The sequence below is a fragment of the Leucopleurus acutus genome, assembly GCF_964270905.1.
Source record: "Leucopleurus acutus genome assembly, chromosome: 9".
In the NCBI taxonomy this organism is placed as follows: Eukaryota; Metazoa; Chordata; class Mammalia; order Artiodactyla; family Delphinidae; genus Leucopleurus; species Leucopleurus acutus.
The window spans coordinates 102,401,375-102,418,855 of NC_139144.1; the positions used below are offsets into that span (position 1 = coordinate 102,401,375).

Here is a 17,481-nt window from a genome sequence, read left to right on the forward strand (position 1 = left end):
TTGATAGGTTTTATGTTTCTAGAAATTTGTCCATTTCATCTGTTATCCAATTTGTTGGCATACAATTGTTCGTAGTACTCTCGTAATACTTTTTATTTCTGTCGGATCAGTAGTAATGTCTCCACTTTCATTTCTGATTTTAGTAATGTGATATTCTTGACCTTATCTTTCATACCTTTTATTGAACTTTTAAATTAAAATTTCAGTGTTTTTTAGTGTCAAAAGCTCTTTCCTATTTAAAAATACCATGCTGTAATTATGGGATTTCTTTTAAAAAGTTCTATCTGCTCCTTATTTCAGTTCATGGTTTTGGTCTTTCATGTCGGAAGCATTCCTCAAATGCCCACTTGAAAGTTTCGTGGAAAGTCTGGGGCCCTGTCCACTGGTGGGCTGCACTGTAGGGTGATCGGGTAGTAAGCCTGATTTTTTGTTATTGTTTGAATGATCCCCAGTGTTGGTATTATCCATAGGTCTTTTCTTTGTAGCCGTCCAATTTTTCCAAGAGTCCTGTGAGCTTTTGCTTGTGAGTAGTGCTAGGCTGGTTGTGTTCTGGGTGCCAAGTGGGGTCAGGGGGCTGAGAGCCATCATTAGCCTGGGGACTTTGACTTTGCCCTTCTGCTCTCATTTGGGCCATTGCGCTCACCTGATTCCACTTTTACAGAGCAAAGCCTGTGGTCTCCAGCAGAGTCCACGTCCTAAGACTTGGTGCCATGCACTCAACCTGATTATTAGAAGAGGCAAGTTTTTGTGACACGATAATCAGGTGCTTTGTGATCAAAAGAACAATGGCTAGTGCTAAGCTGAAAAACTAACAATTGCCTTCTTGAGAATAAACATATGAATCTTATTTAGCTCCAAGGAAAGGATAAGAAATCAGGATGCTAACGTTTTAATGTGGCCGGAAATGAAACTTGGATTTTAATCAGTGGATGCACCTTACCATTAATGTAACAACATACCATTAGGATGAGGCTTTAAAGGAAATTCAGAAAACTAATAAAAGGAACTTGCACCTTTATCAAATACATTTAAAAAGACGCTTCATGAGTGCAAAATATTTTCCTAAATCGGAGTGGTCTGAAGGCAAATATCAAGCTGAATGTCCAACAGATACCAAGAAGCCCATTAGACGTCACTCCATGATCTACCACTAGATGGCGATGGTGAGCACCAGCTAGGTCTTTGCCCTTAACAATTCCCTATTTTTTTAAATAACAAGGCTGTGGAACTATTTTTCTTACATACTTGCGGTAGCCTATCATCACTTTTTGGTCCCTGATTTAATCCTAAGAACTTCTCTTAACTCCATCTGACCCATAAATCATGCCAATTTGTTGCAGTGGTTTTGTATTCATATATCATATGCATGTTTGTTATGACCCTAAACCACAGCACAGCAGGGATAATAAGCCGCATCTCAGCCAGTGGAAGGCACACAGGGTAGTTTAGATACTATGAAATTAAACAGTTTTTTTGTTTGTGTTTTGGCCGCGCTGCGTGGCTTGTGGGATCTTAGTTCCCCCGACCAGGGATTGAACCTGGGCCCCCGGCAGTGGAAGCGCGGAGCCCTAACCACTGAACCGCCAGGGAATCCCTGAAATTAAATACTTTTCAAGTGTTTTTTTTGTTTGTTTTTTTTTTGCGGTACGCGGGCCTCTCACTGTTGTGGCTTCTCCCGCTGCGGAGCACAGGCTCCGGACGCGCAGGCTCAGCCGCTCTGCAGCATGTGGGATCTTCCCGGACCAGGGCACGAACCCGTGTCCCCTACATCGGCAGGCGGACTCTCAACCACTGCGCCACCAGGCAAGCCCTCAAGTGTTCTTTTTTAAAATGAATTTTACTTGGTATATTATTTGTTGCATGTAGTAACTTAATAGAATGTTACTGTGCAGTAGTTAAACATGCTATATTGTTTTAATTTCTAATAACACCCCCAAAATAAACCTGAAATCCTGGTAAGGGGAAACTCTCTTCTCATGTTTTGAGACAGCGAAGGCAAACCAGTTCTGAGAACATCAGAGACTTCCCTGGCCAACTCCGGAGGCACCAAATCTAACTGTGACCCGGATTTGATCCTGGAGCCGATCAGAAGGCATCAGGTTGAAGCCAGGTTTACACTCTGATCCCTCCAACTACCTCGCGTGGTTTTTTCCAAGAGGAGTCTGGGTAGGAATGAGCTAAGGTTAGAGGCAGCATTTTTGCTATTTGGTGAACAGGTACAGATGGAGTTCACAAACAGCAGCACATGGCACTCACAGGAAACAAAACCCTTGAAAACACACCTGCTTCTGCTAAATCACAGGCTTCACAGAGATTTTGTTTAGAATTGTCTTGTGTTTCCAAATCAAGCTTGGCTTTTAGTAGATTTTAAACCAAGAACGGATACACACCGGCCTCTAAATCCATCTTTTGAATTTAGTTGAAGGAGAGACAGCCTGATGCCAGTCTGGAGTACAAAAGACATAGATGAGATTTGACCTTGAAAGGGTAAAAATGTCGATTTCTAGGGGACAGCGAGTACTTTCTCTCTCGGCTGACACACCAAGGTGATCTGTGGCAGCTTCTCCTGGCGATGTGTGGTCCTAAGACCAAACCCCTAGCGGGTGGGAGTCGTGATCTCCCGAGCACGGAGCACCCTCCCCGCTGCTGAACATGCGACTGGCTGTGTCAGTCCCCCTCAGAGCCAGAGGTTCCCTAAGGATTCCTGCCCTCCAGTTATTCTGCAATAATGTTCGAGATAAAGGAATATGTTCAAGGCACTGCTGCCCACAATCAGAGCCCTTCCAGTGGGAGAGCTATGGACTGAAGTTTTCTCCCAGGTTCCTTGTTCTTTGCCTCACTCACATACTGACTGGAGTTTTTCTGTAAGAAAAAGTGTTTTTTTCTGTCTCCCTAAAAGTTCTGTCCGACTCCATCGCCCGCTTAACAAGCAGTAGCCGAGGGAGCAGGTTTGAAGTTCACTGGCTGATAATTGGCTGGAACTGCTCTTTCGGCAACTCCGAGTGGTCTAATCCAGCTCGCTTCACCATGGGATGAAGAACTCGTATTTCCTCTTCCATTTGGTCCACAAACACTCACGGAGCTCCTGCCAGGGGCTGGCACATTTCTAGGGGCTGTGGCTACGCGGTGGTTACAAAAGACAGTTCAATCCCTGCCTTCACGTGGCTTACATTGTGCTGGGTAACTAGACAAAAACTACCCAAATAATTTCAGGTAGGGGATAAGACTTATGAAGAGCAATGAAGTTGAGTAGGGAGACTAGAAGGTGATGGGGTAGGAGTGGATGGTGGGCTGAATAATGGCTCTAATCCCTGTCCGGCTTTAGTCCCTGCTCAGGCCCTAATCCCTAGAACCTGTGAATGTTCCTTTATATGGCAAAAAGGACTGCAGATGTGATTAACCTAAGAATGTTGAGATGGGGAGATTATGTCGGGGAAATAAAATTGAAAAGAAAATCTCCTGCCTACCCAGAAAAGCCCTGCACAACGGTAGGAGAGAAAGAAAACAGCTGTATTATTGGATAAGCATTGTGCCAGAAGGAGATGCACGTCACAGGCAATGCACTAAGAGACGGCAAAGACAGAAAGAAATTTCACCCTAATTTTTTTTTTGGCTGCGTTGGGTCTTCGTTGTTGCGTGTGGGCTTTCTCTAGTTGCAGTGAGCAGGGGCTACTCTTTGTTGCGGTGCACGGGCTTCTCATTGTGGTGGCTTCTCTTGTTGCGGAGCATGGGCTCTAGGTGCGCGGGCTTCAGTAGTTGTGGCTCCTGGGCCCTAGAGTGTAGGCTCAGTAGTTGTGGTGCACGGGCTTAGTTGCTCCGTGGCATGTGGGATCTTCCCGGACCAGGGATCGAACCCGTGTCCCCTGCATTGGCAGGCGGATTCTTAACCACTTCGCCACCAGGGAAGTCCTCACCCTATTTTATAGCCCAGCAGATGCGACCCCACTGCACGTGTTCTCCAGGGAAAGCACAGCCAGTCCTCGGGTAAGAGGACTTGACCGTTTGTCACACAGAGTTCACCCTAAATTCGCCTGGAATGGGGAGGCCACCCGTGATAGCTAATTGCCTTTATGCAAAGGAAACATCCACTTCTTGTATCCTGGTGATGGGAGGAGGTTTGCAGCCCCGAGCCCGGAGCTGCTGGAGAGTTAGGCTCCCACTCCCACGGGCAGGGGACACTGGCCGCTGTTCCCTTGATGTTTGCATTTCGGAGAGATGGCTCCCAGGTCCTCGAGAAAGGCAGTCCTGGGTTGTAAAGCCGGCAAGAGGCTTAGTGAGCTTTAAAAAGATTTACATGCACCTCAAAGGGGCAGAGAAAGAACTTCCAATTAGAAGTTTTCTAAAGAAAATGCTCTTAGGGAAGGGCGGGGAGAGTTTTTCCCTTTTTGTACCAGGGAGAATTAAAACTTACTTTTCTTAGTTTTAACTTGCATCTTCCCTTACAATTATCCTGGATTATCTGGGTGGCCCCTAAGTGTAATCAGAGGTGTCCTCGTAAGAGGAAGGCAGAGGGAGATCTGACTACAGCAGAGACAGATGTGATAACTGAAGCAAGATGCTACCCTCCTGGCTTTGAGGACGGAGGAGGGAGCCCTGAGACACAGAGTACACACAGTCAGCTCTAGAAGCTGGAAAAGACAGGCCAACAGTTTCTCCTTTAGAGCCTCTGCAGGGAACGTGGCCTTGCTGACACTTTGACGTCCACCCAGTGAAACTGATCTGGGGCTTCTGACATCCAGAACCGTAAGAGAATAAATGTGCGTTATCTTAAGCCACTGAGTTTGGGGCAATTTGTCCCAGTGGCATCAGGGACCTCCTCATCCGGGTGGGAGTACGGAGGAGAGAGAAGGTCATCGGGGCGCATGTTTTGAGGAGAGGATACTTCAGCCCAAATCTGAACAAAGTGAAGGAGTGCCGCCTATAAAGAGCAGGAGGGAGGACGTCCCAGGCGGATGAAACAGCAACTCCAAAGGCCCTACGGTGGGATGGAGCTTCTGTGGCTGCGCGGAGGGGCTGGCAGGCGGTCAGACCAGGCGGAACCTTAGAGGCCGCGGCAGCCCTTTGCTATGTCGTCAAAATGTGGAGTGAGCAACCTGATCTCTGTTTAAAAGGATCAAATGGTCCGGGAGGCCAGGCTCCGGGCGGCCAGAAGGGGCCAGGAGCAGCAGGTGGCAGGAGAGGCTCTCGCTGCAGGAAACCTGGTTTCCTTTTGACCCACTATGTTCTTTTCCTTTCCAAAAAAACGGACTCCTGGGGGCTTCCCTGGTGGCGCAGTGGTTAAGAATCCATCTGCCTGCCAATGCAGGGGACACGGTTCGTGCCCTGGTCCAGGAAGATCCCACATGCTGCGGAGCAACTAAGCCCGTGAGCCACAACTACTGAGCCCGTGAGACACAACTACTGAAGCCCGCTCACCTAGAGTCCGTGCTCCGCAACAAGAGAAGCCACCACAATGAGAAGCCCGCGCACCTCAACGGAGACCCAATGCAGCCAGAAATGAATAAAAATAAAATAAATAAATTTATAAAAAAGCAAAACTAAACAAAAAAAAGGACTCCTGGACTCCCCTGGTGGCGCAGTGGTTGAGAGTCCGCCTGCCGATGCAGGGGACACGGGTTCGTGCCCCGGTTCGGGAAGATCCCACGTGCCGCGGAGCGGCTGGGCCCGTGAGCCGTGGCCGCTGAGCCTGCGCGTCCGGAGCCTGTGCTCCGCAACAGGAGAGGCCGCAACAGTGAGAGGCCCGCGTACCGCAAAAAAACCACAAAAAGAACAAAACAACCCCGGACTCCTGGAACTAGATATGCAACAGAAGTGTCTTGTGCAGCAGAGTTGGGGGGATGACATTTGATCTCCATCTAGGGCTTCTTTACAGTGCCTGTTCTTGCCTGGGTCCTGCAGGCCACGTTCCTGCATTTAAGGACATTTTGGGGACTGCAGAAGGAGGAGCACTTTGATCTCTTCCTGAAGAGGCTCCTTTCACCCATGGTGCCGGCCTTGGACAGTCGGGTTTTCTCTCCAGGCGGGCAGCTGGGAGGGCTCCCGGGGTCGAGGCTGCGTGAGCACCTACGGGTGACAGCACCCGCGCGAGGCTCTCCCTGCAGACGTGGCCCCGCCGAGGTCAGCGTGCGTGTGCTTCCTGCCCCCTCCCCACACGGTCCGCCACCGCTGGGAATGACTCTGTGCGAGGTTCCAAACCCGCCTTGGGGAGGCCATCTGAAGCCGGAGTGAGTAATACAGCGGTTCCCACTGGAGGGAAGATTTCCTCTCTTCTCTCTTACTCCCCTAGTCATCCATTCAGAAATTAGCAACAAGCATTTGGTTTTGTTTCATACGAAGTGCTAACCCAAGAGATACCTCCGTCGCTAAACCAGCTCCTCTCAATACCCTCCCACACTGTGGAGACACAGCAGCACCATTTCTGTCGGGCTCGCGGTAGGCCCAGCAGCTGGCACAGCAGATGGTGGGCACTGATTAAATATTTGCTGGTGCTATGAGTGAGTCCTGTGGGGAGAACAGGCACAGGCTATCTGTGACATAGATGCAGTTTTCCCTCTTGTAGATACAGGACTGCTGCTAACCAATACCTGGGTGTTTCGGAACCGAGCAGGACCCTATGGGGCCTTCCCGGGACAGACCCCTCCCCCATATCCTCTGCTTTAGCTCCTCCCCGAAGTACCTAGAGTACAGTATCTGATGCACATTTCCTGAGTTGCTTTACAGATGCTAAAATCCCCACCAAATGCAAGCATTTAACTACTTGATGACCGTGAGCACGTAGCTCCCAGACCTCCTGGAGCCTGAGGATTGATCGTGTTAACCCCTGTGACACCGTCCTGTTAACCACCATCAACCAGAGACTCGTCCACAGCTGATCACACACCCTGCGAGTCCCCTCCCTCACCTGGCCTCTAAAAATGCTTCGCTGGCAGTCGGGTGGTTAAGAATCTGGGCTTCCACTGCAGGGGGCGCGGGTTTGATCCCCGGCCAGGAAAGTTTCACATGCCCCCGAGGTGCGGGGAGTTTGGGTTTTTTGAGCAGGCGAGTGGACCCAAGTTTGGTTCAGTAACATCTTCACAGAGGATTTCTGGAGACATCGTTCCCCTCATCCCCTGGCAAACCCACCTACTTTGCCATCTAATCCGGTAGTGGGGGTGTGTGTGTGTCAGGCACTGCTGGAGGGGAAGAGGGACCCTCCCAGGGCCCCTCTCAAGTGTCTCTGTCCAGTGGGCCCCTGACCCTGTACAGCCCTATCTTTTTCTTGCAGGCGCGTCAAGGCTGAGGCAATCTGCATCGGGCTCGGCCATTTGACCGTTTGGCCGGTCACAGCGCCATCCCTCGCCACATCCCTCTCTAAGGCATACTGAGGGGTGAAGTCCTGAATACCAAGGCCTAGAATTTCTGACTGGCATAAAGGCTCAGGAATCCCTCACCACTCCTTTGCATTTTCTCTCTGCAGAGTGAAGGCCCCGTTGTTCTATACTTAGTGTCCTTTGTCTTTGCCAAAAGACCAAAGTACAGCAGGTGGATAATTCCTAACGGGGCATGAGGACACTTCTAGTGGGGGCTGGGGACTGGGGAGTAGTTAAGGCGTTGTTTAAGGGAAGAGCCTTTCTGCTCAGAGAGACCGATGACAGACAGATGAAGGCACTTTGTGTGTCTGTGAAGGAATTCCCCTGGAGGGTTCTTGCCGGAGTGTATTATATCCAGGAGCACTGATGTGCCACATTTACCCATGAACTAAGAGGCATTTCACAATTACTCTGTGCTGGGCTCAGCACTTGGTGCTTTTCCCAGACACACAACTTTAGTGGTGAAAAGTGAGGCCAGGTTCCTATCAGCCATGATCCAGCTGTGTGGCGTTGGGCAAATTTCTCAACATCTCTGAGTCTCAGTTGTTTGATTTGTAAAATGAGCACTAGAAGAGTATGTTTCCTAGGGTTGTTAAGTGGATTAAATGAGATACGTATGTGAAAAGTTTATCACCATGTCTGACAGAAAATAAGGACTCCCTAAATATTAACTATTATTACTAAGTATTTAGGTAAAAACTCAAATATCTTCTGATTGCACTCATAGAAAAATCCATTCTTCTGTAACCACCAAACTTGACCTACATGCTACAATATACAGTCTACCATATTTTCTGAACCTTAAAACTCTGACAAAGTATCTGACAAAGTTTTTCTCGTATTTGTAACTTTTATTATAGGAAAAGTACAAAAGTTATACTATTTAACCTACAAATAAGAAAACTTGACTGTGAGAGGTAAAATAAGACCCGAACCAACGGAGGGACATGAATCTTAAATCTCTTCAAGTGGATTTTTAAAATTATGTCAAGAAACATTTTAAAATATTGACAAGAAATTCTAAAGTTCATTTGGAAGGTTAATGAGTGATTTAATTTTTTATTTTAATTTTTTAGGTAAGAAGTGGATTTATTTAGAGAGAAACATACTCCACAGAGTGTGGGCCATCTCAGAAGGCGAGAGGCAATAAGAGAGTGATTTTAGCCAAGAAAGTTGTGGGGAAAAAAAGGAATCTGTGTCATAGGGGGAGTACTTACACTACTAGATATTAAAACTTACTTTCTGTGACAAAAATACAAGCATAAAATTTCATTTGGGGAGGGATGGTGTGGGTGCTCTAAACATAACACCGAAGGCAGAAACCATGAAAGGCTTTTTACTGTATAAGGAGTGTCCCCCAAACAATGTGAAATATTGTAAAACCAATTTCCCAACTTTTTTTGAGGTGTTGTTGATTTACAAGATATTAGTTTCAAGTGTACAACACAGTGATTCAAAATTTTTATAGATTATGCTCCATTTATAGTTATTATAAAATATCGGCTATATTCCCTGTTCTGTACAATGTATCCTTGTAGCTTATTTATTTTATACCTCTTGTAGTTTATACCTCTTAACCCCCTACTCCTATCTTGCCCTCCCTCCTTCCCTCTCCCTGCTGGTAACCACTAGTTTGTTCTCTATATCTGTGAGTCTGCTTCTTTTTTGTTATATTCACTAGTTTGTGTTTTTTTTTAGATTTGACATATAAGTGATAACATACAGCATTTGTCTTTCTCTGTGTATTTCACTAAGCATAATATCCTCCATGTTGCAAATGGCAACATTTCATTCTTTTATGGCTGAGTAGTATTCCACTGTATATGTACACCACAACTTCTTTATCCATTTGTCTTCTGATGGACACTTAGGATGCTTCTGTATCTTGGCTATTGTAAATAATGCTGTTATGAACATTGGGGTGCATGTATCTTTTTGAATTAATGTTTTCGTTTTCTTCAGATATATACGCAGGAGTCAATTTCCCAACTTTTTAAAATGGACAAATAGAAAAGTGGGCAAAGGGACAAAAGCAAATTCACACAAGAGAAAATACAAACAGTTAATAAATAACTACGTGGAAGAACAAGCCAGTTAACTAGTAATTAAAGAAACAACATTCAAAACAATGAGAAATAACAACTTTAAATTAAATTTAAAAAAATAGCCTGTGTTTTCCAGGATATGGAAAAAGGGGCATTTCTCAAAAGAAAACCAATACATTTTCCTCGAAGATAGTTTAGAAAACATTTGAAAAATATACTTTGCCTTTGACCTATCAGTTCCCCACTTCCAGAATTTTTAAATCAAGTATGTGCAATAAAAGCATATGCCGACTGACCCTCGGCAGCTCCTGTATCATGAATCCACAATGATATAGAAAAGTAGAAAAGTTGTGTGCATTTATGCTGCGATTAAGAATCATGTTATAAAAGAATATCAAAAAAAGAATATCTAATAAAATGTCAGAAAATTCACAGTAGTGTTCAGTGAAAAAGGCAGAATACATCTTTGTAAGGCATTATCCCAATAACGTCAAACGCATAGATAAGCATTAAAAAAAATGCCCGATAATACATACTAAGATATTAAGTGTAATTGACTCTAGGAGGTAAAGTATGAGAGATTTTTGTATTTCATTTCCTATTAATGCAACAGATTTTGTGCTTTAAAAATAATTGTATAATTAGAAAGTTGCCTGTGTTGCAAAACATAAAAGTACGTGAAAGTGTACAAGCCTGGAAAATCAAGGAAGTGTTTCGTGCGGAAAGCCAAGGCCACCTGCTAGCCGATGAGTCACGAACGCAAGACTCGCACCTGACTCCGCACTCGCCAACTGGCTGCGGTGCGTTTCCAAGCGAAACGCCCCGAGGACGAGGACCGCCCTGCGCCCCGGACCCGGACCCGCGCCCCGCGGCCGCGGAAGCCGGGACGCCTGCGCTCCGCTAATTTCTGGAAGCGAGGGCATTCCCGTTTCAAAGTTCACCCGATCGGGCCTTTCCTTCCTCCAGCTCTGAACAACCCACAAGGCAGACTTTCGGGTCAGCCGCGCCCCCCGCCAGGCTCAGCCCCTGCGGTATCAGGTTCCGCGGCGCGGCCAAAGGTCGAGGTGGCAGGAGAAGAGGAGGGGGCGGCCCGGGGGTGGGAGGCGCCCTCTCGAAGGCTCGGGCCAGCTAGGAGCGCTTAGGCCAGCGAAGCCGGATCTAGCCAAGTGACCGCAGGCTGACCACGCGGTCGCCCAGGGACGTGCGTCCTCCGTTGGGACAAAGGGTCGGGAAACTGGAGCCGGGCTCATCCCGGAAAATCCGGGCTGTGGTCGCCATGGCAACGGAGTCGGGCCCGCGGCGGCCGCCCCCGGCCCGGGCCCGGGCCGCGAGGGGGCGCTGGGGGCGGGGGAGGGATCCCGCGCGGCCGGCCCCGCTGCCCGCCCCGCCCTCCGGCCGCGACCGCCGGCCCGAGCCCGCGACTGACCCTCGGCAGCTCCTGTAGTCACGTGGCGCTGGGAACCGGCGGGGGGGCTGGGCACGGGCCTGGCAGTGGTGAACTCGAACCTGCTGCTGTCGCCGCGGCGGGGTGGGGAGCGCGGCCGCCGGCGCCGGCTTTCCGGCCTCATGGACGCGCGACGCGCCTCCGCGCTCCCCGCCAGAGAGGTTCGACCCGGGCAGGACGCGGGGTTCCACGCAGGCCCGTGGTGGGGCGGCCCTACCTGCCGGGCGCGTGACCGAGTGCGCGCTGTTTGGGGGGGGCACACTGCTGGACCGAATTGGGGGGGCGAGTCCGCGCACCTGCGCACAGGCTCCGCGAGCTGCGCTCTGCGTGGGGACCGGAAAGGGCCCCCTCGGGGAGCGCGGAGCAGTGTGTCCGCGAACGTGGACGGGGGGAACACGCGCGAATACAGAAGGCGGGTGTGGGGTCTCCACGGCCCTTTGCCACCCAGCACGCGCCAGCGGATTCTGACCGAGTCCTTGTCACCAGAGCTCGCCTGCGCAGCCCCCTGGGAAACAGACCTGGAATTCCTGCTGGGAGGAGGGTGGGGGGAGGGGAGCCAGCAGGGATTCCAGAGTTCCTGCCATAGGCCGGCCTTTTCGCCATCGGCCTGGATAATTCATGCTGTGACCTTAGCAGTGGAGGAAGTGACCCTCAAACGCGGCCCTGTGCTTCCTTGGTGAAGGGGGCACGTTCATTTATTAATCCAGTATCCATTAAGGTCACTGCCAGGCGGGGTGTGGGGCAGGGTGGGGGAGGGGAGGCTGGCGAGGACACAAAGATGACTGCCCTGGGGGAGCTCACAGCCTCACGCACGTTTTTTCTCCCCTCCCCACAGGTAAGGCTGGCCTCTCTGCCCTCAGAGGTCTGAGCTCTGCCATGGGGGTAGGGGTGTCTTTACTGCTGCAGTTTTCTCTGACGTCTGGGGACTACCAGAGTGTGGGCGGCAGCAGGCGCTCCAGCCGCAGGAACATCCCCGGGAGGAGCTGGGAAAAGCCTCGTCTCCAGCTCCGCAGCCTGCAGGGTAGAGTGTGGCCTTCTTTGTTGGGTTCTCGAACCATTCCATGGCCCCTGTGCTCAGGCCTCCCCATCCTGGTGGAAGGAGGGTGCCTGTGGGGAAGGGGTCACGTTCTCACATCCTGGGAGTCTTCCCTGTGCTCATTCTGACCGCTGGGAATGAGTCATGTCTGTGCTTCTGGAGAGGAGTACAGGCTCTGCGGAAATGAGGAGGATGTGTCTGGAACTTGTGAGCAGGCAGTGAAGGTCCCGAGGAGTCTATCCGTCATTCCACCCTGCAGGAATCTGCGCTCCCAGGCTCTGGAAGAGCCGAATGTGGGGCAGCCCCTGGCGGGGTTGGGGCAGGACCGGTAGGGGCCAGAGATTACAGTCTCTTCCTTTCACCCCTTTTCTTGCCCCAATAATCCCTATCACCCGAGGGAGGCAGAGACAGGAGCGCCCCCGAGGGCAGCAGGCTGCGGGCGTTCCTGGGATTCAAGAGCGCTCTCCTTCCTTAAACGGCCAAATTGTGTGTGGGGGTGGAGGAGGGCAGGCGGGGAGAATGTGGGCACAGTCTGGGCAAGCAGTGGCCTGGCATCATGCTGGGCCGGCAGTAGCATCCGGTGTTCCCCTCCTGGTCCTGAGAAGAGCCGCTTTCACTGGCGCTCCAGGCTGCTCCCGTGAGAGACCGAGGTTAGGGAGGCCAAAGTGCCTTCCCCAAGATTGGATTAGATTAGAGCCCAGGAGAGGATCATAGGAATGAGAGGCCACTGGAATTTCTTTCTGTGAGATCTTTACAAACTCAGGTATTTTAGAGGAAAGAACACTGGCCTGGGAGTTTAGAAGACTTGTCCCCTAGTCTTGCTTCTGCTGTTGGTTCACTCTGTGCCCTCGGGCAAGTCCCATCACCCTGTTATGCCTCACCGTTGCTCCATCTATGAAACAGGGAACTTAATACCTCTGGTCCAGCCTCACTGAGTTGCTGTGAAGCTCCGATACGGCAACAGGAAATAGTAGAAATAAGGAGAGGGCAGAAGGGAAATACTTGGAAAAGCGTAAAGCGCTGTAGGGAGAGGTGACTGCGTTTTCTGCTCCGTCCTAAGGCAGGAATGTTCATACAGCCAGCACCGGAGTGTCTACTCCATGCCAGACACGGGCTGAGGGGGATTCCAAGGAGTGTCAGGGTTCTTCCTTCTGGTAGTTTCCAGGGTCAGTAAAGACTTAATTAACCCAAAGACTGAGTTCTCCACTGGATGTAATAGTAACTTGATAGTGCTATGTTTTCCGGATGGAGATACAAGCCACTCATACCCATGATTAGTGATGTGGGAAAGTAAAAATAAATTTAAATATCTTCAACTTAAAAAAAAAAAAGAATTAAAGACAGATATATTTGAAATGGTATCTGGAAGCCCAAGATTTAAATCATATAATACAAGGAAATAGAAGAGTAGTCTAGTAGTCTAGATTCCAGGGCCCCAGGAGTGGAGGGGGCGAGCTCCTCTTGGGCCTGGGGTCTGCAGGGGAGGAGCTGGGGGCAGGCTGTGTGGCTCTGTAGAGTGACTGTGCCTTTCCACCCCCAGCAGAGGAAGAACCGATGCTGGAACGTCGCTGCAGGGGCCCCGTGGCCATGGGCCCCACCCAGCCGCGACTCCTTTCTGGGCCCTCCCAGGAGTCGCCCCAGACCCTGGAGAAGGAGCCCCAAGGGCTGAGGTCACAAGGCACTGCCGTGGCCCAGCCGGGCAGCCGGGCCCTAGGTCGGGCCCATCGTTGTGCCCACTGTCGAAGGCACTTCCCGGGCTGGGTGGCCCTCTGGCTTCATGCCCGGCGCTGCCAGGCCCGGCTGCCCCTGCCCTGTCCCGAGTGTGGCCGTCGCTTCCGCCACGCCCCTTTCTTGGCACTGCACTGCCAGGTCCATGCCGCCGCCACCCCAGACCTGGGCTTTGCCTGCCACCTCTGCGGGCAGAGCTTCCGAGGCTGGGTGGCCCTGGTTCTGCACCTGCTGGCCCACTCGGCGGCAAAGCGGCCCATCGCCTGTCCCGACTGCGAGAGACGCTTCTGGCGGAGAAAGCAGCTTAGGGCCCATTTGCGGCGCTGCCACCCCCCGGCGCCCGAGGCCCGGCCCTTCATATGCGGCAATTGCGGCCGCAGCTTCGCGCAGTGGGACCAGCTGGTTGCTCACAAGCGGGTTCACGTGGCCGAAGCCCTGGAGGAAGCGGCGGCCAAGGCCCTCGGGCCTCGGCCTCGGGGCCGTCCTGCGGTGACCGCGCCCCGGCCCGGTGGAGACGCCGTCGACCGCCCCTTCCAGTGTACCTGCTGCGGGAAGCGCTTCCGCCACAAGCCCAACCTGATCGCCCACCGCCGCGTGCACACAGGCGAGAGGCCCCACCAGTGCCCTGAGTGCGGGAAGCGCTTCACCAATAAGCCCTACCTGACCTCGCACCGGCGCATCCACACGGGCGAGAAGCCCTACCCGTGCACCGAGTGCGGCCGCCGCTTCCGCCACAAACCCAACCTGCTGTCGCACAGCAAGATCCACAAGCGCTCCGAAGGGTCTGCCCAGGGTGCCCCCCGCTCGGGGAGCCCCCAGCTTCCCGCCGGCCCCCCGGAGCCCTCGTCAGAGCCCGCCCCGGAGCCCCCGCTGAAGCCGGCCCCGGAGCCTTTGGAGGCCCCAGGGGAGCCCCCCGGCCACCAGGCGGAGGCCCCGCCCTCTCTCTACAGCTGCGAGGACTGTGGGCGGAGCTTCCGGCTGGAGCGCTTCCTGCGGGCCCACCAGCGGCAGCACACGGGCGAGCGGCCCTTCACCTGCGCCGAGTGCGGGAAGAACTTCGGCAAGAAGACCCACCTGGTGGCCCACTCCCGGGTCCACTCAGGCGAGCGGCCCTTTGCCTGTGAGGAGTGCGGGCGCCGCTTCTCCCAGGGGAGCCACCTGGCCGCCCACCGGCGCGACCACGCGCCGGAGCGGCCCTTCGTCTGCCCGGACTGCGGGAAAGCTTTCCGCCACAAGCCCTACCTGGCCGCACACCGGCGCATCCACACCGGCGAGAAGCCCTACGTCTGCCCCGACTGCGGCAAAGCCTTCAGCCAGAAGTCCAACCTGGTGTCGCATCGGCGCATCCACACGGGCGAGCGCCCCTACGCCTGCCCCGACTGCGACCGCAGCTTCAGTCAGAAGTCCAACCTCATCACCCACCGCAAGAGCCACATCCGGGACGGCGCCTTCTGCTGCGCCATCTGTGGCCAGACCTTTGACGACGAGGAGAAGCTCCTGGCCCATCAGAAGAAGCATGATGTCTGAGGGGGCAGGGGCGGGGGGGGGCCGAGGGAGGTCGGGCCTGGGCATCATTCATACTGTGCCCTGTGCCACTGCTTGTAGGCAGGGAGGGGAGAGGAGGAGTGAGCCTGCCCCGTTAGAGAGGGGGGTCCTCTACCCCTGCAGTCAGGGAGTCCACTTGCAGAGCAGGGACCCTGGCCTCCAGCTGGTGTTTGCTAAGGTTCAGTCCTGACTGCCCTGCGCCCTGGAAAAGTAGCAATAGCAGCTCCACCCACCCCTTAGAGCCCTCCGGCCGGAGGGGCCACCAGTGGACAGGAAGACCCCTCTCCTCTGGTGTTAACGCCTTAATGTCTCTGTCTGTTATGAGTTCCTTCAGCTCGTTTTTTGGAAGTAGGTGTGGTTCAGTCCTTAGTGAATGAGCGCCCAGGAGGAAAAGTGGACCAGATGGATATACCTGGGAGAACCTGCCGGCCTCGGGCGGCACCTGGGCCTTTTCCAGTACTGGGAGGCGAAGCCGAGCTGCTCCAGCCTGCCTCACCACATCCCCTCCGTCCTGCCCCTGCACAGGCACCCAGGTTTGGAGAGACCCATCTACTGTTAGTGCTTGGCTCGCCTTCCTCCCAGAGGATCCAGTCCCCTGCCCTGGGCATCTCCCCACCTGTCTGACTTGCTTTACCCACCAGCCTCCCAGGGCTTTTGTCTGAACACCGCAGCCTGCCTTCACTCCCTTCAGAACTCGGCATGTAGTGGGGAGGACTGCCCCGTTGATAACGGAGGGCCAGCTGATGGGAAATGGGGGTGAGTTTCCCCTTCAGCATTTCTAGCGTCTGGATGCCCAGCTTCTGCTTGAATACTTAGGTGACAGGGAGTTCCCCCACCCCCACCCCCCCAGGCCCTGGTTCTACTGTAGGATAATTCTGATTGTTAGAAATTCTTCCTTATAATGAATGAAGTCTGCTTCCCTGTAATTTCTACTGTTGGGCCTTGTTCTCTGGAACTAAACACAACCACTTATCCTCCTTTTCAAACTAGAGAATAAAGATCTGGTTTTAGAACCGGTGGCTGAGAAGTGTTCCTTTGTCCTGGGGAGCTGTGGAGTTGGAGGGAGGGGCAGCAGCTCTCCTCCGACGGGGTTGGGCGTTGGGGGGGGTGACAGGCCGAGTGGCCGGCTTGTCAAGCTTCTCTGCACCCCGCCCGTACTTCCCCGAGGTGGGGTCAGGCACACCCAGCAAGTGGGGTTTCCTCTCTAGGGGTCAAGTCAGCCTTGCTGGGTGTCAGTTGTCAGGGAGAAAACGTCTGACTTGATTCTGTCCTGCTGTGCCTCCCTGGCTGGCCTGCTACCGTTCCCGTATCTGTAGCAGACGTGTACGCTTCCCTGCACTGGTTGCTTCATGTGCATTTGAGTGCCTGTTTTCGGCAGGTATCAATAGGCCCTTTTCCTGTCTGTCTTAGTAGTTTCTGCATAGATTTCCAGCACCGAGCCTGGTGCAACCACAGTTTGTTAATATCATGGCACCTTGCAAAGAAGTTCAATTATCTAACAATTTAGAGTTCGGCAGGTACTCTTTCTTTACAGATGAAAACATTTGCTCAAGGTCATATAACTGGTAATCAGCAGAGGCAATACAAACCCGGGTGTGTTCAACCCAAAACCCAGGCTCTTGACCACCGTTGCATGTTTATTGAGCAACTGCAGTGCTGCTGCTTTTGGTGAAGACAAGTATTAAATGTCTACTGTGTGCTTGATGTGATGGAAACTGGGGGTTTACAAAAATAAGAGTCTTACCCCAAAGAGGCCGAAGTCTGGGGGGACTTATACCTGTACACAGATCGTGAGTGGAGAGAGATGGATGAGGGTTTGGTGGGGTTCCAGGTGTGTAGGATGGAAGCAGACAGAGCCTTATGTTGCTTTATGGGGGTAGGAGGCCACTTCAAAACCTGTGTAGTTAAAAAAAAAACAACAAAAAAAACAAACCTGTGTAGTTGGTGGCAAATTCTCTCTCAGGGCCTGGGAGCACTGTCTCCAGAAATCCTCACTTAAATATGTCTCTCTAAGGAAGCTCAGGGCTTCAAGTGACGGGAGCAGTGCTTTTTGCGGGGTGACGAGGAAAGTAGCTAGATGTCTGGGGATTATGGGCAAGGAACAGGGCACAGGTCCTCAGGTATCCAGGGTTAGGATGGCGGAGGGGAAGGGTGAAGTAGAGGGGATCTCATCAGGGTTCCTGACTTTTCGCAAAACCATTACTTGTAAAGGAAATGCCCGGCATTGTGTCCTCTAATGCTATGCTGCCCGCTGCTTTTGGGCAGAGATGGTGAGGAGAGGACCAAAGTTCAGGGAAAGCCATGGAAGTGGCCTTGAAGGGGCTGGTAAAGTAA

At 52.3% G+C, this 17,481-nt stretch overlaps 1 protein-coding gene across 4 annotated transcripts; it reads left to right on the forward strand.

Annotated features, from left to right (window-relative positions):
• The first annotated feature begins 10,527 nt into the window (after positions 1–10,527).
• REPIN1 (replication initiator 1) lies at positions 10,528–15,795 on the forward strand. 4 transcript variants are annotated; one of them, XM_082847078.1, is made up of 3 exons: positions 10,528–10,999; positions 11,674–11,859; positions 13,415–15,795. In XM_082847078.1, exons 2-3 carry the CDS (start codon positions 11,715–11,717, stop codon positions 15,127–15,129), a joined length of 1,860 nt encoding a protein of 619 aa, XP_082703204.1. In that variant the 5' UTR covers positions 10,528–10,999; positions 11,674–11,714; the 3' UTR covers positions 15,130–15,795. The 4 variants fall into 4 exon arrangements, with proteins under 4 accessions (XP_082703204.1, XP_082703202.1, XP_082703203.1 ...); XM_082847076.1 differs by having other exon boundaries at positions 11,745–11,859; XM_082847077.1 differs by having other exon boundaries at positions 11,745–11,859; positions 13,418–15,795.
• The last annotated feature ends 1,686 nt before the right edge of the window (positions 15,796–17,481 follow it).

Bases quoted from the DNA above. Each gene is read 5' to 3' on its own strand.
- REPIN1 (XM_082847076.1), top strand. From the start codon at position 10,961: ATGGACGCGCGACGCGCCTCCGCGCTCCCCGCCAGAGAG. The intron at 11,000-11,744 runs GTTCGACCCGGG...TTACTGCTGCAG, and splicing joins CCGCGCTCCCCGCCAGAGAG to TTTTCTCTGACGTCTGGGGA. The intron at 11,860-13,414 runs GTAGAGTGTGGC...TTCCACCCCCAG, and splicing joins CCAGCTCCGCAGCCTGCAGG to CAGAGGAAGAACCGATGCTG.